The sequence below is a fragment of the Ailuropoda melanoleuca genome, chromosome 2 (assembly GCF_002007445.2).
Source record: "Ailuropoda melanoleuca isolate Jingjing chromosome 2, ASM200744v2, whole genome shotgun sequence".
NCBI lineage: Eukaryota > Metazoa > Chordata > Mammalia > Carnivora > Ursidae > Ailuropoda > Ailuropoda melanoleuca.
This window is the reverse complement of record NC_048219.1, coordinates 50,013,645-50,034,508: the sequence shown is the minus strand read 5'-3', so window position 1 is coordinate 50,034,508 and position 20,864 is coordinate 50,013,645. Positions and strand designations below refer to the sequence as shown.

Here is a 20,864-nt window from a genome sequence, read left to right as displayed (position 1 = left end):
TCAATTACTAAGCTCCAGAGATTAAGAAATCCTTACTATCTAAGCAACACGAAGAATTTAGACATTTAAAATAAGACAAATGCTTACAACAGGGCTTTTCAGGGGGTCTAACAAAGGAAAATTCTCTAGGAGCCACTGATTCCTTTCAATTTCTCCTTTGCTTTGACATCTCTGCTATTCCCTGTGAGCCTCTATTATACTGTGACCAGTTATAAAGCAAGATAAAATATTTTGAATTGAGGGTGTTGATTGGTGATTCAGATGCTTCTTTCACGGGCAACTCTACTTCATACAGCAGCAGGCAATCACTCATATAGACCCTGGGCCTGAATTGACAAGTATGGTCTATAAGGAAGCAGTTCTATATTATTATAATTATAGGAAAATCTACAATTCCAACTTTAAAAATTCTTGTTTCTAACAAATGTCATGTAACTATAGCTGATGAGTATTCTGAATAACATCAGTTGATAACAGATAGGATATACAGCTATTAAGGGGAAAATATCCTGTGATAAGTACAAAGTATTGTACCTCCCAAAAGTCCATTCAAATGGCAGCTGTTGAAACAGTAGTATATGAATCAATATCTGGTCAGAATTTTATCTCATTGGAAAGGTCTTTTCACGATGTGAATCATCCACACAATATTAATTACTAAATGCGAAGAAGCTCAGCTTGTTTTATTTATTCAGGCAAAGAACAAATTCACAATTAATTGTCTGCTTGAACCTTGTTTAAAAGTTTTGAAGTCATGAATAAGGTTTTAAAGTTTTTAATGTACCTTTAATTTTATGCTTGGTATGAAGCTGTCTGTAACTTTCACAGGATATTAACCATAATCACCTTCTACAGTACTTCAGTGCTCATTTTGTTGCCTCTCAGATCTAGAAGAGCCTCGGTTGGTTTTGTAGAATTAGTCATTTGCTCTGAACACTCTCCCAGACCACGTGATATAAACTCCAAGATTCTGAGGAGAAGCTATCTAGGTTTCAAAGACACTTCCACTGTCAAAAAGTTACCCTTAGTGAAATCACAAATGAGCTCAAAAATCAGGCTGGACGAGTCAGAACAGAAGAATATAAAACACCTGACTTGGTATTGAGGGTTACATAAGAAGCAGACAGAAAAGAGGTAGCCACGGGGGCAGGCAATGCCACCTGCTGGTCAGAGGAGGTACATTTTTTAAATTGCATAGTGAATTCCCTTCTGCCATCAAGTGACAAGGTGGTAGGGAGCTGGGTGGTCTCCTTCTAAGCACTAGATCATCTGGAGGAATCTTTCTGGAAGTTAATTATTTTAAAAGGTTACACCAAGGTGATTAACAATGTTTATCAAAAAAGTCAAAAAGGACAGTCACAGACATACTCCATAGAATTTTAGAATGATCAGCCCTGAAAATGCCACCTCTCTCTATTTCAGTCAGGATATCTTCTTCAGAATTTCCTTGGACCTCGTTTTCTTTTTAAAGAAGGCTCAACACAGGGCTTGAACTCACGACCCTGAGATCAAGACCTGAGCTGGTATCAAGAGTCAGACACTTAAGTGAGTCACAGAAGCAACCTCAGACCTCATTTAAATAAGAATTCAATAAACCTGTCCCAATTACAAATGAGTATTTGATCCTCTGGAAAGGTACATGATTAATTTCATTTTTAAGTTACCACAGTTACAGTCTTACTTTGAGTTTAATACTGAGGGAAGCCTCACAAATATTCCCTATTCACCAACTCATAAGTTAATATGTGGAAACTGACCACTCTTATGTATAGAAAAGAACTGAATAGGGAATATATACAGGGAATTTATAGTCATCTCTGTACACTCACCCCTTTGGCATACAAATTAGAATTTTTGTCCAGAAATGGACCTTCTGAGCAATATAACTTTCCAATTTATTTGTCAGAACTCAAGTATCTTAGAGTCTTAAAAATGGTTAATGATGACATTCCATGCTCCATGAAACCTCAAATTCTAATTATATTCTCAAACAGTAAATGGCACACTAAGCATTTGATAACAAGCGGCTACTTTTTTCGAATTTGTTTCACAATACTAAAAAACTAAGGAACACAGTAATCACCCGTTAGTTTTCTGAAACATAAACAATAATGACTCCAGAAGCAAAATACCCACAACCCAAGTCAAAACAATTAAACCACAAATCACTTTAACCAGATTTGAAGGATTTCTAAGACCGATCCTCATTCTCTAAGAAATGGTCAAGAATTTAATTTTTTTTTCTTTAGTTACACCAGGAAGAACTTATTATGCCAGTGACTACGATGTTTTTTAAAAATCCAGACTTAACTATTGCCAGTTATAGTTTTTTTAATTTAAAGAACCACTAAAATCTTTGAGCACATGGTTTCTAACCTAAAATCCATCACTTCACCATTTAAGGCCGCTTCTTGGCCTGACTTCGGAGTAGCTGTTCCCTTACTCAGGCTGACAACAGCAGCTAACTGAATCTATAACCTTGTTCTCCCAGCTTTAATCCCCTCCACAGCTTTCTTCAGTTGAGTGACTCAGAACATTGCTCTGGTAAAGTATTAACAGGATCAATCTGGGAGAGAGCTCAGGACTTAAAACTGGGTTCAAATCCTGTCTTTGCCACTAACCAAACATATGACTTAGAGCAAGTTATTTAATTTCTCTGGACTTGTTCCTTCATCTTTATTTTTTTTTTAAGATTTATTTATTTACTTATTTATTTGACACAGAGAGACAGCCAGCGAGAGAGAGAACAACACAAGCAGGGGGAGTGGGAGAGGAAGAAGCAGGCTCCCAGCAGATGAGCGTGATGTGGGGTTCGATCCCAGAACGCTGGGATCACATCCTGAGCTGAAGGCAGACGCCCAACGACTGCGCCACCCAGGGCCCCATGTTTCTTCATCTTTAAAATGAAGATAAGCATTACTTTCCTCAGGAGGTTGCTGAAGATTAGGTGAGTTGATCTACTTCCAGCAATTGAGCACACGGTAGGCACTCAACAGATATCTGTTGAAGTTCCTCATTAATGATATTCTGTTAGTGTTTAATATATACCAGGCTCCATGCTAAGTGCCCAGGATATAACAGAGATATAAATAACCCCACCCCCAAGAAACTGATATTCAAGTAGGAAATACAGAATAAAAACTAATAATTTAAAATAATGAGTTAGGATGGAAACAAACAAGGGCTCAAATCAAGAATACGGAGAGGAAGAAGGTCAAAAACATCTTTGCCAAAGAAGTGGCATTTATACTAATAAATAAAGGATGACAAGGACCTGGCCATGCAAATAGGAGGAAGGGTTCAAGACAGAGAAAACAGCAAGTGAAAAAGCTCTAAGAAAGGAAGAACTCGGAAGTGAAAAGCAAGTTCAATGGAGCCAGACCACAGAGTTAGGACAAGCATGGTGATGACATGGGTAGGGCTTTGAAGGCCACTGTAACAAGCTGGAAGGGAAGTGTTGTGATCCCACTAGCATATAGCAAAGATGCCTATGTTCCCTTCAAAGTTCTTGTGCTGGTTCAGTTCAGCCTCCCCAAGTATAAAAGCAAAGGTTTCCCCCCAACACTCCACTAGACATAAGCAAGGGACCGCCTCTCTTTTCTACAGTTTATGTGTGGGTTGGGTCATTGCCCAAAAGGAAAAAAAAAAAAAAGGATCCAAGAAGAGGGCATCCACAGGAATAAGCCAGAGGGGTTTGGGGTGGTGTGGTGACTTTCCCACTGGACAGTAATAGGCAAAACTATGGACAAACACTGATAGAAACAAATAAAGGATGGGAAGTGTTGGTTCTATGAAGGCTGATGGGCTCTGCTCCATGACTCAAGCTTCCACAAGGGCACTGGGTACTCAAACACCACCCCTCACTGTGGTCTTACTGCCTCTGCAATGATGAGACAACAGGAATCTATGGAAGGCTCTTGTTCCTATTGGTCTAAACACTCCATCTAGGGATAACGAGCCTGCAGGAAAACAAGGCACCATTTTCCTCTGTTTGGACCTTTAAAGACATCTCTCTCCCTTTCTCCAACACACACACACATCCCATAGCCTTTAGTCTCTGTGAGCCCTTTAGCAGAAGCTGAATCATCCAAAAACTACTGCCCCTTCCCTTAAAGGCAAAAACTAACATAAGGTTACGTTCCTCCAGAGAAGAAAACAAGGAGACCCTGACATTTTCATTTTCAAAAAAGCTTGATACTCATGTCCTGCAATCAACATTTGCAGAGCACTTGCATTACCAGGTGGAGGAAGGCAGGAGGAGAAGATGGGACAGCAGCGCAGAGCCTGAAGCAGCAGGCCAGATGGAAAGGAGGCATGGATTAAACAGGTGACACTGAAACTAGAAAGAAGTAGATATTTGGGAGACATTTTCAGAGATACAACAAAAAGAACTTGCTGCCAAATTAGACATAGTAGGTGAAGAAAGAAGCAGTGAATTATGATGCCACTTCCTATCAGAGAAAATTGAGGAAAATAAGACAAAAAAAATGGGGGGGGTGCCTGGGTGGCTCAGTCGGTTAAGTGTCCCACTCGATTTCAGCTCAGGTCATGATCTCAGGGTTGTGAGATCGAGTCCCATGTGGGGCTCCACACTGGGCATGGAGCCTGCTTAAGATTCTCTCCCCCTCTTCCTCTGTCCCTCTCCCTTCCCTGAAAAACACTTAAGTTTCATCTCGGACATGTTAAAGTTCTGACACACAAATGGAGATGTCAAAGAAGCAGTTGAATATCTGAGTATAGAGCTCAGAAGAGAGATCCAAACTGGAGACATGTTTGGGAGTTGTAACCATAAAGATCCTTAAAGCCATGGGAAGAAATGAGTCCTCTGAGAAGAGGGTAGAGTTGGGGATAGGACCCATGTCTAAGGCCTGGGGAACCCCATGGATAGAGGGTGGGTAGAGAAGAAAGAGCCAGGAAGGATGCATGGAGAAGAGGGAAGGAAATTGCAGGAAGATGGCTACAATGTTCCCATTTTCCCTTTCCCAAGCTAACATATACTACGGTTCTTCCACCATTCCTTAACTTTGCAGGATTTTATTTCCTCATTTTTCTCCAGTGCCACTGCAGAAGAGAAAGTTTTCCTTTTGCTTTATGAGGAAGAAAGAGTTTGGTTTATTTCATTTTTTATATCTCTATTTACTCTTTCACTGGAAAGCTATAAAAATAAAATTAAAATTATATCAAATTATTTTATAATAACATCTGAATGAGGGGAGAAGAAATTCTAACTTAGAGAAACCACTTTTTCAAAGCTAAATTAATTCATTGGATCTACAATTGTTTCAATCGTAAATATTATTTCCAACATATTTTTAGATGACACATAAGATAATGAAGCATGAATCATATTCACTCTACCCCCTACATGAAGGAACCTCACTAAGAGAAAAATCCACACAAGGAGATTTCAAGCAGCATTTTTACAAGCTTAGTTTCTCCATAATCAAAACCACAGCAGCCCTGTGGTTACTCCCATGAGAGAGATCAATGTTATCATTCCCGTCAATTCCACTCTAAAAACCATAGTCTAAGAAGATCCTCACCTACAAAACTAGAAAAGAATACCTAATGAGGGCAGGATAAATAGCCAATATTTATTCGTATCAATGGTAAGCATCAAGCATTGCATATAAACAAAAGCAAAACTACCACATGGATTAATCCACAGTGCACCAATTGGGAAGTCTACTTCTCCAAGAACAAATTCTTCTAGCACACCAATTTACATTTAGAAAATCACCCACTTGGTGAAATTAAGAGAAATCTTACTGTCATATATAGCTTCTTCCCATACAATTTTACATCCATTCTAGCACTTACCTAATTCTCTTGGAGAGCTCTTTTAGGTCTCTATCTTGACAGATGGTGAGTTCTTCAAGTCATGTCTACTGTTCCCACCCAGTGCTGGTCCTGATTGTCAGGGCCCTCAAAGCAAAGGTCTAGGATTCACTTCCATTAGAATCATGTGGAGGATGGGTCAAAATGCAGATTCCTGGACCCCACCCCCAAACATATGGAATTAACATATTTTTAAGGATTTCTAACAGCTCTGATAGGGCCTTCAACATGCATCAAGGAGATAATGAAACCAAAAGGCATAACCACCTAAGAGCTACGGGTTGATATTTCTTCTACTTACACTATTGTTTGGAAACTACTGCCATAAATTGGTTGAACAAAGCAGAAAATGTTACCCCGGGTAAACCTCTATTTTATAAACAGAAATAGTTTATGACTATTTTACCTCAGAGTACTCTGGCAGTGCATATCTCATGTATTTTTACTGAATCAAAACACATAATTTTGGGATTCTAAGAGAACTTAGAAGTTATACCTCATATGAAATACACTGAGAAAAAAAATATACCAAAAATGTATTAAAAACATAAAGGCCAGGGCACCTGGATAGCTCAGTCAAGTCAGCCTCTGCCTTCGGCTCAGGTCATGATCTTAGCATCCAGGGATTGAGCCCCAAGTCTGGCTCCCTGCACAGAAGGGAGTCTGCTTCGCCCTCTCGTTCTGCCCTTCCCCCACCCTGTGCTCGCACACACTCTAATAAAAAACTCTTTAAAAATTTTTTTAAAAAGCCCTAAACAATTCCATGTGTTATCCCCTGAATCATTTATTTAAATAAAACCAAAAAGTCAAACATTTAAAACCCCAAATCTTTTTTTCATAAATCATATTTTTCATGAACAGGTTATTTTAAGAAGTTATATTTTAAATATTATAAATTATACCTTTACAATAATTCACTCTGATCAATACATAAACATTTGTACAATCTGTAAGTAGAAATACAGCAAATAAGTTTTAAATAAAATATGTTATAATTTCACAAATTAATAAATTTCCAAAATTCAATCTCAAAATACATTTTAAAGCATATGCTATGATTTTTTAAAAAGGACAAAATTTTTTCCCCCAAAAACAAAGAATATTTTACCTGCATATAGTCAATACCATTGCATGCCACGAACAGTTCAAAATATAAAATGTTTATTTAAAACTAACAGAAAAAAATTTTTTTGTTACTGCTTTAAAAATATCTATGGCTATACTTAAGTTTTATAGAGGCTTAATGTCTCAAATTGAGATAAAGATGTCATATTCAATTTTCACCCTCCCAGCAGATAATAAACATGAGTCATTTCTTAGAACTAGGTTTTCAGGTAAGAGGTAGGGACAAGCTGTGCCATTTGTACACTTCACAATCTTAGAGACATTTTATAACCATGATATGTGTAAGGACTTGTAATTACGCTGATGTCCCTTTCAAACTGTGTCAGGAAGTTAATAAATGTGCATTTTACACAGAGCACTGGCTCCTGGGATTGAACTGAACAGCATCTCCTATCTTTTTATTCACTCATAGCTTGGGTAAAACACTGAACTGTCCTTCTAACCCATTATTTTCACCAGATTAATAACTATGCTATCAGTATCTGTATATTGTTAGATGTATCAGAGGGTGAAAGGGTCATTACATCATCGATCTTTTACATCTTCGGCAGATAACTGTGCCCTATTTAGAAAAAGCATTATTTTGAAAACTCTATTTTGCAGATGAAATTCATTTTTCTACTATGCTAGATAGGCAATGATAGGCAAGGATGCCAGGAAGGCTCTCTCCAGATTTGATGAAGGTCTAGCAATAACATGGACCTAAAGAAAACATGCTTTACTTGGGAAATCTCTATTTGTTAAAGTTATAGGGGGAAATACAGCAAATTAATCATTTGGCAAAATTAAGTTATTTCTAATTACCTGTTTACATTACAGTATTGGATACAGCAGTCCCAAGTAGAGGTTACTGATTATTGCTTTTATAATTGAATTCTTAAAGAGTTTTACATCATATAATTATATATTTTTGAAACATCACAGAAACCCAAGATGTACCTATTTATAATCAGCAGCATATGTAGCGTATCTATTCTTGATGAGGAGCAAGCTATGTTCAAGTCCCCATCAAGTCCAACGTTCGGTCCCCAACTGCATACTCTGCCACAGAGAAAACACACAGTGTGCTCTTAGCCGCCCCTGAAAGATGCAATTCTGCATGGAGGGAAATCAAGAATAAAATAATCCTCCTCCACTGGGGGGTAAAAAAACTGTAAAACAAGAAAACGACAGAGGTCTTCTGGAAACATTTACTGGTATCAATGAAATAGCATGTTTACTGGGGGGAAAAAAAAAGATTGGTCTCGTTGTAGTAGCAGAAGGGTAGCCCACACTGTAGACAGTGAGAACTAAAATGAGACCCTGCTCTTTTAAAAGTTACCGAAAGGCACAAAGTTCACAAACAGATACATTTTCAGGGAAGGAAACAAAATGACAAAGAAACCGACCTTGTTGTCAGCTTAGCAATAGAGGTGAGAGAGAAAGACATTTCAAGGAAAAACCTATTAGTACTGAAGTACCTGTGTCCAGCTGAAGCCCTAAATGATGAGAACTACCATTTAAACTAACAGGCAGGTAGAGTTACCACTGTACATGGACATTGGTACCTTACACGTCAAAATTCTAGAAAAATCATGAATAGGAGATTCCATAAATCACAGAGAATCTGTGTCAACCTTCCTGCACGCCCAAAAAGGAAGAAACAGACATCCATCAACAATAAACAATGACTCATCATTTCAAATCTAATATCTAGTGCCAAGAAATTTTTTTTTTGTTTGAACTCAAGTGCTTCTATGGGCCTCAACTTTCTCATCTTTAAAAATATCATCTCTTTGTGTGTCCTTCTAAGAGAGGTGGTATTAAGAATTGGTAGGTATCTTAAAATAAAAATTAAAAATTAAAAAATTAAAAATAACTTAAAAAAAAATGAATAGATACTTGGGGAGCTCCAAAAGAAATCCATGAAACAAGTAACAACAAATTATAGCCTGAGCCTGTTCCCATTTTCAAATGATGGGCAAGTGCATTAATACAATCCATGTTCTATAAACTCCTTTAGTTACACATTAATGACTAAAACAGGGCTTCTGTACAGGTCTCAGATTAATGAGACAAAGAGTATCTGCTTCAAAGCATTACACTTATGTGAAAGGAGTGGAGGTCAGGAAAAGTAAAGCTGCACCAGGAAACAACAGTTACCAAAGCATTAACTCAGCATGAAAAGAGAACTACTTCTGATTTCCTGGAATACCGCCCTCGTGGGTTATTATTCCTGATTACCATGGCAGCACACAGCATTTTTCATCTAACACTTGAGAAGAATGCTTGGTCACACCATGCTCTGCCTTATTAAATGATCTATGTTGAAACCATTCATTTCCATTCTCTGACATCCATAAAATGTCAAATAAGAGTGATAAGACAGTCATTTGCCCTCAATTTTCCCAATAATGTAAGGCTTTAGAGCAAGTATGTTAGAACTCTAAAATATTAGACTAATACATTTTCTCAATTCCTCCCGTCCTCCTTCATTTCCACTGGGGGAAATCGATTTCTGATAGTATCTCCTCTAAAGTTTAGGGGGCTTTTTAAAAGCGTTGCTCTTTCACCCAAAAAAAAAAAATCATTCTCAAACATAGTTATTTTCTGAGCAAATATCTTTCAAAAGAAAAGTTCTACAAAGACTATAAAAACCTTCCCTGGAGTGCTTATAAAGAGTAACATAAAAGTGGATATGAGTAGAAAAAAGAATGGTTTAAGAACTGCTTAAAAAATCAAATTTAAGTGTTTCTACCCTATCTGCCTTTTCCACCATTCCACACAAGCAAACACATACAAAGTAGAATAGATTTTAACAAGTTTTTAAAAAGGAGCAATTACAAAGAAGCAAAAAAATAAAAAAATAAGTCAATCAATCCTTGTTTTACAAAGAAAGTAGGCCATAGACGTCAAGAGGCTATAGGAATCTTCCTCCCCTTACTCAGTGGATTAAAAAAAAAAAACAATGCTTTCTAGACCCATAGAGGGCATAATTCACACTTCACTTCCTGAACATACCCAGATCAGGTGGTATAACAAAATGAAGATGCTCGGAGGCAAATCATACTCTAATCCTAGTTTCACTGCATTAAGATTTTAAAAATGAGCTATAGAGCTATTGCAATCAGCTACTTACATGTGGAAAAGAAAACACAGATGTTAATGGAACAAAATCCTCTCTCTAGAAATACTCCCTAAAACTTACTTTCAAGAGACTCTTGAATGAATATTAAAAATGATATTTTAGGTGATTTATTTTAAGCATACCACACCTGCAACCACATTAAAAGGTACCCAGAAACCAAAATTATATTTCAAAGAAGTATTCCATACACATAAGACCAAACCAGAGTCTGTAACAGTGTCTAAAAACAGATCTTATGGATTTTTTTTAAAAGAATGGTTCATTTCTCCAGAGATGGATCATCCACGTCATCATCATTTTCGTTTCGCATCACCAATGACTCCCCAAACATCAAAGACAAATTCATCTGGGAACGCAAAGTCTCCAAGAGTTTCGTCAAGTGCCACAGCAAATTCATCTGGATTACCTTTGTCCTTTCCAGCTTCAAACATTGTGGTAGCTATCAAAAACAATTTTTAAAAATTAATGATATGTGAGACAGCATCAGAGAACTGAGAAAAATGGCACCAGGAAAATTACTTTCTAAATGTAACATGCATAGATCTATTTCTAGCACAAGTTATAACAGTAATATACTGTCATCTATCCAGGTAGGAAACACATTTTTAAACAGTCTGTCCACTGCACCTAGTTTTGCCACCCCAGCCTCTCCTCCACCTTGGAGCCCAACAGTCAAAAACTACTGGTGTTCCTCTGGGTGGAACAAAAGCTCCAAAGAGGAAACCCTGTGGCTAACTCTGCCAGGAAAGTCAGAGTACATCATCCCTCTTCTACCTGCCCACAGTCACTAGCTCTCTCTGACCCCTCTACCAGTACCCCACTCCCAACTATGATGGAACCTAGTACTCCCTACTCCTCCAAAGAACAAAGACAAAGGATAACAGTTTGCAATGGGAAAATCAAGCTAGGGAGAAGAAGCAGCTATCAGTCTACCCATGGAATCAAGGTAACTTTTCCTGAGCCCCTTTCTAGTTTGAGATAGAAAGTGACAGTGGTGCCCTTGTTCTGTTTTTCTAGTAAACTGCTGAGTCCCAGTTCTTATGTCTGGGGAACCAGCATCTTCAGGCGTATACATTCCCATGGGACCTGCCCCAACTGGCTGGGAGCCCATGAGGCTCAGCTTTTTTTTCTCAGCCCCTTATAAGCACCAGCAACTGGATAGAGACAGTGTGGATGAGATTTAGGACTTGGGTGAAGAACCTCCAGGTAAAAAAGAAACAGCAAAGCTCAGCATCTCCTTTCCCCCCAGGTTAAGGTTGAACAAATCAACAGCTGTAGGATTTCTCTCAATGAACCAAGAGGTCTGGTCTTTCAGCTAAAATCCCCTAGGGCTCTTAAGAGCATTTTAGAACTGTGCCTTGTCTCAAACAGTTCTGTACTAACACAGGCTAAAGGAAAAGGAGGAGATGTGGCCCAAAGAAATGACTGACAAATGGACGGGAGGAAAGAAGGAAGGTAGGATCATGAGGAATAGGATATTAACATAGCTTCAAAATATCTCTACACCAAATACTTATTACAGAGAGAATAACTTTATAGTTGAGACAGTTAGCAAATACCACTTTAAGTCATCAACATGAACATCATCAGAAATAGAGCAAATCAAATCCTATGCCTCCTGATAAGATGTAATTGAAAAGAATACAGCATCACATTTGATATTTTTGCCAGAGGTATAACCTAAATGTAATTCCGAAAAAAAAAAAATCAAACAAGCCAGAATTGAGGAACATTCTATATAATAACAGCTTATACCCTCCAAAAGCATCAAGGTCATTAAAATCAAGAGTGGGAAACTATTCTAAATCGACATAAATAAAAGTAACACATGACTTTGAACATGCTCTTCTGTTATAATGGATATTAAGGTATTTAGTGAAACACAGCATGAATAATAGAGGATAGAAATGTATCAATGTTAATTTCATAATTCCTGGTTATATCATGGTTAACTAGGAGAATATATTTGTTCACAAGAAATATCCACTAAAGTATTCGGGGCAATACATTTATTTATTTACAAAGTTAATTTATTCCCATGTTCAAGAGGGAAAAAAGTCTTTGTACTGTACTTACAACCTTTCTCAATGTTTAAGATTGCTTCAAAAATACTTTTAAAAAGCAGTTATGAGTGAGGAGGAATTGATTCTTTCTCATCCTTATCCCTCTCTCTCTTACCTTGCCTCAGGCCTCAGCCCTCAGCCCTGACCCAAAAGCTTCGGCATTTACTGTCAATCCAGAAATAAACACTTCCAAGAGGAAGAGGCCTTCAGCTTCAGCTCCAGCCAAAGGTTTTGGCCAAGTTTATTACACCTTTTATATATATTTTAAATGGCCTGCCAATGCTAGCCAGGATACAGTGAAGCAAACATTCAGATGCACACAGGCTTGACTTCATAAACTTAGCTTTTGAAAAACAATTTGACAACCAGTACTATCAAAATCCTTAAAAATGTCCACATCCTAGGGGTGCCTGGGTGGCTCAGTCAGTTCAGCATCTGACTCTTGATTTTGGCTCAAGTCATGGGATCAAGTTTCTGGGACAGGCTCCATGCTCCACAGGGAGTCTGCTTGAGATTCTCTCTCTCCCTCTACCCCTCCCCACCCTACACTTGTTCTCTAAAATAATAAATAGGGGTGCCTGGGTGGCTCAGTCGGTTAAGCGTCTGCCTTCAGCTCAGGTTGTGATCTCAGGGTCCTGGGATGGAGCCCTGCATCGGGCTCCCTGCTCAGGGGGAAGTCTGCTTCTCCCTTTCCCTCTGTCCCCACTTGTGTGCTCTCTCTCAAATAAATAAAATCTTAAAAAAAAAAAAAAAAAGAATAAACTCCCAACAGATCTTGAATAGCCTGAGTCTTTTATGCCCCTAGGAACAAGTTCAGTGTCTTATGCACTGAACAGGCTGGTAGATGCATGGGCAAAGGAGGCGGTTTTGTAATTATACTTAAATCACAGTTAACATGCATTGGAGAAAGCAAAAGCCAGAGAGGTCTGGTCCTGTAGCCAGGCTGTGAAAGAAGAGTAAGCAAAACTTAAAGGTAAGTATTGCAAAAGCAGGACTCGAGTTCAGAATTTTGCTAAGTCTACCATTTTAAATATTTCTCATAGACTCCACAGATAGCATTTATAGAGACAGTTACCTAAAGATTATACTAACATGTGGGTGACATAGAATCTAGCGGGAGAAGAAATAAAATGCACACAGAAGATATAAGAAAATCTACAGATCATTCAGAAGTAAAAACTAACAGTGCAGATGAATGATGCTCTTAAATGCTGGAGGGACACAGTGACCAGAATCAGATGTTCACTAATGGACAATGAGTCAGCCAATCTCTCCCTTACACATACACACATACCTACTTGACTATAAGAAATAACTTGGTACATGGATGTTTGGTACCTCGGGAAGCTCAGCAGCATTGTCTAGTGCATGGAGCCCAGGAATGATATATTCTGGACTTGCCTACTCTGACTTGCAATCTCTGGCTTGGGTTCCTTAGTTACAAAATGAGAAAGATGATGCCCATACCATAACCTCACAATCCAAACTGTATAATCTCACTCACACACTCATGCTGGCACAGCAGAGAAGTAAAACTTCCACACTAAACAATAGTCCCAGAGTTGGTCAGACCTCCAGATATACAGTCCTACCTCTACTACCACTACCATTATTACTAGTAATAATCATTAGTGATCACTGCTAAAATTAATAATAGCTGGAATTATTTATGGTGTAACAGGAACTTTATACTTATTATTTAATTTAATGTGTTGGCAATCCTTTAAGGTTTTTATTATACCCCTTTTACAAAGAAGCGGAAATTAAGGTTCGAACTTTAATAATTTGTCCAAGGGCTAACACGTCAAACTTAGGAAGTCAGGACTCATACTCCCTGTGAATTCACTATTTTTGTGCCTCTCAACACACAGTCAGTCAACAAACATTTACCAAATATTTACTCTAGGAGAAGTACTGTAGTAGGAGCTGAGATTAAAAGCAGAACACTATCTGCCCTCAAGGAACTCCTGGTCTGGTAAAAGTAACAAAAGTACCAATTAGGCAGCTTCATTATGGTGTTACAAATACTATATGTAACAGTGTTCCATAAATCTTTTTTAAATAAATCTTTTTTTAAAAAGTAATTTGCTATAATTTCAAAGAATTTTCAAAGAAATTAAGAATGGAGGGGCGCCTGGGTGGCACAGCGGTTGGGCGTCTGCCTTCGGCTCAGGGCGTGATCCTGGCGTTATGGGATCGAGCCCCACATCAGGCTCCTCTGCTATGAGCCTGCTTCTTCCTCTCCCACTCCCCCTGCTTGTGTTCCCTCTTTCGCTGGCTGTCTCTACCTCTGTCGAATAAATAAATAAAATCTTTAAAAAAAAAAAAAAAGAATGGAGCACACACTAAAACATGTACCAAGTTTTGCTAATGAATAAAGAATAAACACATATTTTGAACATTCTTAAAGGAGAAGTAAGCTGGTATAATTTTATCCTTTTTGATTAAAGACTATATCTTCGATTTAAGAGAAAAGCAAAATTAAGCTTTTAGCAAAATGAAGCACCTATTTATTAAGCTATATCACATTAATATGACAGCTACTAAAATACTTTTCACCTATAATGGATCTGCAATACACTGAAATAATATTTAACACCCAAATGCAATATGGCAAAAAAAAAAAAAAAAAATCCACTGAAAGAATTGTTATACCACATATAGCAGCTGAGTGCTGACCTCTACTGGCCAATTTGAAAATATCTTTACATCATTACAACTGAACAACTTTTACATTTATTAACAACAAACTTATTTTGGTGAGATAGATCAATCTCACCTATTTCCTACTACGTTTTCAGATACTTAAACAGAACTTTTAAACATAAAATACTACTGCAGATGAAAAATCAGATACTTAAACAGAACTTTTAAACATAAAATACTACTGCAGATGAAAAATCTTGGCATTAAAATCCCAGAATTGAATCTCAGCTCTTAATTTATTAGCTGACTTTGGGCAAGTTACCAAATGTCTCTGAATCGGTTTTTGAATCTATAAAATGACACATAGCAGGATTAAATAAAGAGTAGTCCTAAACATTGTTAACCATTAAAACTGTAGTTGTATCTCCTTCTAAGGGAGGTCTTTGGCACTTATTTCCCTAAGACTTTTCATAAATAATCCATTTCAAGGAACTAAGACAGGAGTAAAACATTAAAAACACGACCAATGTTGAATATGGTTTTTTGTAAATGAAAATGTACTTCCAAAATCATAGGCTTAATCTGAAAAGGATGACTTTCTACACTCACAGTTTTGAATTCACGGAAGAAAGAAAATCATCCTAAGAAGAAATGTAATTATCTCTATTAAAACACCATTATTGTATTTTTTTTAAGGAGCTAAAAAAGATTTTATAAGAAAAAATTACTTAGAATCTATCATTCAAATTTCTTTTCTACACATTTCTGGATCTCTTAATAAATTAGAAATTCTAAAATTCTGACACGGCTAGGATGATCTCCAAACTCCTAAACTGGTATTATCAGGACATATTATAGTTCTTTACATAATTAACACAGTTGCCTTAAATATTCATGAGGGAACTTACAGGATACAACTTTTTCATTAAGTTAGGTCAATCTCCTACAAAATGTCAGAGGACTCAAAATCTTCTAGAATACATTTTTCCCCTCATGGATAACATTCCAAGGCAACACATGTTGGCACTGGGTCAGTTGAAAAGTCATAGTTCACACCTTAACTTTACAACCAAATAAAGCACTGTCACCTGTAGGGTTACTTCCTAAACTCATTTCCATTATTTTTCATTTTCAAGTGGTAAATACATCCCAAAGCTTTATGAAGATAGTGTTTTGGTTTTAGTCATTTTACTGCCATATTACCTTTTTCACTTTTTAATGTAATATATATTAACAACTCCAGAATAACATGATGTCACCGCAATTTGCCTTAAGACTTAACATTTCTGAAGCTAAGAACACTGAGAATAAAGACAAGCAAATATATTCGTCTGTTGAATCAGTGTCACATTTGCGATTTGTATTTCATGCTAATCAGATCTGAATAATGACAGAAATTTCTAATTTAACACTGGTTGACATTCTTCAAATAATTATTCTCCTGAAACTTTACCTCCCTCGATGACTGATCACATTGCTAATCATGTATAATGATAATGACTTTCTATGACATTGGAGGAATTTGCTACAGATGATTAATTAACTTTACAATGGGACTACGAGTTAATTTACAAGGAATCTGTGAGGAATGTTTAGTGCCCTAAATTTGTCAGAGTGAAAGAAATGGATTCTTAAAGAACTTCTCCTCAATTCACTTAGAATTACTCCCGTCTTGTTCTTCCACGTATACTGGTATATATTTAATAACAAAAAACAAAAGTAATTTATTTAACTATTCCAAATTTACACTTAATTAACTGTAAGGACTACACCCACAATTAAGTTCTAAAGACTGCTTTCAATTCTCCCCTTTGAAAAGTGTGGTTCCCCTAAATTTGAGTTCATCAAGATCTAGCATTGATATGCTAGTTTCTGAATCTTATAATATTCAGTTATACTATTTGAAAACTTCTCAACTAGAGATATGTATATTATTTTTCCAACCAAACTGTCTAATCTGCATTTAAGAGCACTGCCATTCATAAATGCCCTTTACTTTCATTTGCATAATTTTCATAGGCCCACCTCATTTATGCAAACCTCTGTGTCTTTTCAAACACAAAAGGGTTAAGGAAAAGTTTTTGCAGAAAAGTTTTAAGACGCTGGCTTTCTATAGCATAATTTAACTTCTTGTCTGTGTGGAGCAAGTATCTCTTACATGCAAATTTTATATTTTGAATCAAGGAATGAGAAAAAAGAGTATTAATATTTCTTCAGTTACAGACAGCATCTGCATATCCAACATAGAAATTTTATTTTAAAAGTTCAGAAAGGCAAGAAAAACATAAGCATAGACTGTATAAGAAAAAAGTGGAAGTAGAAAAGGAATAATGAGTTTCGAATACTCTATCTGAGCTAGAGTAAAATACTTTACTGATACCTGGTAGCAGGGAAACAAAACAGCCCCAGTCTTTGGCTTAAACAAATGTATTAAGCACCTGATCCATACAAACACACTCTTTGCACACACGGATGGATGCAGACACACACCCCACCACTGCAGGGCACAGTTACTCTTTAGCCACCCAGCTTCCCTCTGCCCTTCTCAAGGGCACTTTTTTCTGGCTTCTACATGGGAGAGGCCAGGACTTTTCACCAGCTTAGTCCTAGTATTTCAGTCCCTCTCAGCTCCAGAGGTAGAGCATACAACCCAGACCCAACCATCCCCCAGCCTCAGTGAGCCAATCAGACCAGTCAGAGTCAATCCCAAGCATTTTGTTTAAATGACTTGGAAAACGCCCTCCTTCTTTCCCACCATGTTTGAGGACAGTAAGGTGTAGAGGACGGAGCCATGGCCATCATTCTGACTCCACAAAGGAGGGCCTGAAGCTGCCAGGGGACACCATGGGGGCCTAAAATGCAGCCTAAATGGAAAGTAGAGAAACCACATCCTGATGATAGCATGGGAACTCCGGATCTAGCCAGGATCTACCTCTGAAGTTTTCAGTTACAAGAACCAAAATATTTCCCTTCTTTTATTCTTTAAGTCAGTTGGGATTCAGTTTGTCATTGTTTTGTTATTTGCAATTGATAAATCAAGACCCTGACACCCTACGATGACATAAGAAATGCCCACCTCAACGGCCCTGTTTGATTCATTGCTCACAGGGTCTCAGTAATCCTATTACGTGCATACAGTGTCATAACATGTAATTTCATCAATGCAGATCTGATGTATCAAATACATTCCATAAGTGTCATTTATAAAATTTGTTCACATATAATTTTTAAATCCACAAAACAAGCTCATGAAGGAAGATTATTATTAGTTTATAGTTTGTAGATTAAAAACTGAAGTTTAGAAAAGCTGACTTGGCTCGCAGCTAGTAAATGGTAAGGGCCAGGTCTTTTCATCATTATGTTTTATATCCTTACTTTATGTTTTTCTCAGCACTTTACAAATAGTTTTTACCTTGAAAAGTATCATTGAGTATAAATGCAAGCAAAACATAAAGAAGCACTAAATTCAATTAAGAAATGTAAGACTTAAAAAATAGTATAATCTTACCTAACTCAATATCTTGAATTCCCATGTATAATTCAAGAAGATCATCAATCTTTCCAATTGCTTTTGTTTTGGTCTCAGAGGGCTTTATCAAAGAAAAGAGAAATAAGATATTATTTTTACATGAAATCTCTTGAAAGTTAAGGCTAAGGATAAGGGAAAATCTGATGGGGAGCCAGTTCACGGTTAAGTACATCAGCTCTTTCGGATGGAAATAGATCTACAATGTGTCTGTAATTCAATGCAAATCAATATGGTAAATACTTATTTTAAGTGTCAGTGTTAAGTGTTATGGATTCAAGGAAGAAACACCAGAACAGAGTCTCCAAGTAGCTGGCAATCTAGAAGGGGAGACAAAACTGTGAAAATAAATAACTATGTAATAATAAGGAAAAAAATTTAAAGGCTATAAGAGGCATCACAGGCAAAGTAAATTTAAATCTCTTAAGAGTCACAGAAGACTTGAGAAAGAAGGTGACTTCAAAACTGTTTTCAAAGATACACTGGCGGAAGATAAGCAGGAAAGGGCACACTGCAAACAGAAGGATGCAACAGGGGCACCTCACCGGCTCAGTCAGTGGAGCATGTGACTCTTGATCTCAGGGTTGTGAGTTCAAGCCCCACATCGGGTGTAGAGATTACCTAAAAATAAAGTCTAAAAAAAAAAAAAGTATTGCAATTAATATGCAACATCTATGTGAGGTCACAGAGTCTGATAAAGAGTATAGCCAAACAGGACTAGATCTTAAGGGGTCTTGTGTGCCATAAAAAGGGCTTTGGTCTTCATCTTGCAGATGAAGGGTCTCCAAACCTTTTAATGGCTCACCTCAAGGTGAGCCAAACATTTCTGAACACATACTCTTATTTTTTATTTAATTTTATTGTATTGTTGAAATAATTTTCTAGGCCCAAGATGGAGCTGCCCTGTCCAAGGTGTCACGTTATCTAACTTTCCTGTCCCTGTAAATACTCTGCTTAATCAGAAACACAGTATAATCCAGTCAGCCGATCTCCAAACACAAGCCAACTCTGGGACTTCTCACCCCAAACAAGAATGACTATGTGGCCCCACCCGGTCAAATGTTTTCTATTTTTCTCTTACTTGTTCTTTATTCTTTATCCTATCAACGCTTCTTGCTTTCTACCCCATTTTGCAATTCTCTGAGATTGTCCACTTCACAAATAAAGTTTGTTTGTTTCAGGTAAATGGTCTTCTTTAATGATTCTTTTTAATTTTAATAACATTTTATTGTATTTTACTTTTTGAAGTAAGCTCTATGCCCAACGTGGGGCTCAAACTCACAACCCTGAGATCAAGAGTTGGGCACCCTTTCTTTAAACATTTTTTTAGCAGAATGTGTCTTTCATAAATTATACACATTACTATATTAATATATTGTGTACATTATAAAAATACACAAAAAATAGAAATGTTATAAGGATGAAATGATGAAACAATCATTTTGTTATTGTTAAGATTTTATTTATTTGAAAGAGAGAGAGCAGGCAGAGGGGCTGAGGGGGAGGTAAAGGAACAAGCAGACTCCTCGCTGAGCATGGAGCCCAACGAAGGGCTCAATCTCATGACTCTGAGATCATGACCAGAGCTGAAATCAAGAGTCAGATGCTCAACCAACTGAGTCATCCAGGCACCTCAACAACCATTTTTAAGTAATTTTCGTGTATTAATGGTATCAAAATATTTTGTTCTTCCTAAAACTATTATTAAAGGTTTCAGTGAAAAGCATGATTGGATGCATTTTATTATTCTTTGAAAATCTTGGTTTAATGTTGGCAAAGTCTGGTTCTACATTCGGTTTACTATTGAAGTAAATGGCTTCCTAGCAGAAAAAGAAATTACCCAAAGATGTGAAATAACCAACTATCAGTGCAACTGTAGAATTCAAGATTAGATTGTAAGAAATTCATAGGACTTTTAATACTGTTATAAATATGTTGCTTTGTGTTCTCCAAACTTATTAGAAATATGCATTTTAGGGGCGCCTGGGTGACACAGCGGTTAAGCGTCTGCCTTCGGCTCAGGGTGTGATCCTGGCGTTATGCGATTGAGCCCCACATCAGGCTCTTTCGCTATGAGCCTGCTTCTTCCTCTCCCACTCCCCCTGCTTGTGTTCCCTCTCTCGCTGGCTGTCTCTATCTCTGTCAAATAAATAAATAAAATCTTTTAAAAAAATAAAAAAGAAATAAGCATTTTATTACAAAAGTCAATTTTTATTTCCTTGAGGATATTACAACTTTCTCGTTTTTATTTATATGAACTAAGCCTTAAAAACAGTAACAGGTACAATATACCACTCTTGCCTTCTTTATGGTATATTTTGGACGTGTTGTGTAAAGCACCAGGCTATGCAAAGGAACTTGGATGTCCACCTTTGTATCCAACCAGCCATACTGTAGGTTTTCATAACAAATATCAGTAATTCCCATACACCATCAGACATCAATGTATTACCATTTTACCTCCTAAATAGCTCTTGATCTCATCACCTCTTCTCCACTAACATTCTGACTGCCTGGGTTCAGCTCTCATTTTTTGGTA

General features: G+C 37.2%; 1 protein-coding gene across 1 annotated transcript in view; it reads right to left on the bottom strand.

Moving 5' to 3' along the window:
* Positions 1–6,761: 6,761 nt before the first annotated feature.
* GIPC2 (GIPC PDZ domain containing family member 2) overlaps positions 6,762–20,864 on the bottom strand; it is a 73,955-nt gene continuing 59,852 nt past the window's right edge. The window contains exons 5-6 of the mRNA XM_002922319.4: positions 18,308–18,389; positions 6,762–10,529 (exon numbers count right to left, since the gene is read on the bottom strand). Coding sequence (XP_002922365.2) covers positions 10,384–10,529; positions 18,308–18,389 — 228 coding nt within the window. The 3' untranslated portion in view covers positions 6,762–10,383. The remainder of the gene's footprint in view (positions 10,530–18,307; positions 18,390–20,864) is intronic.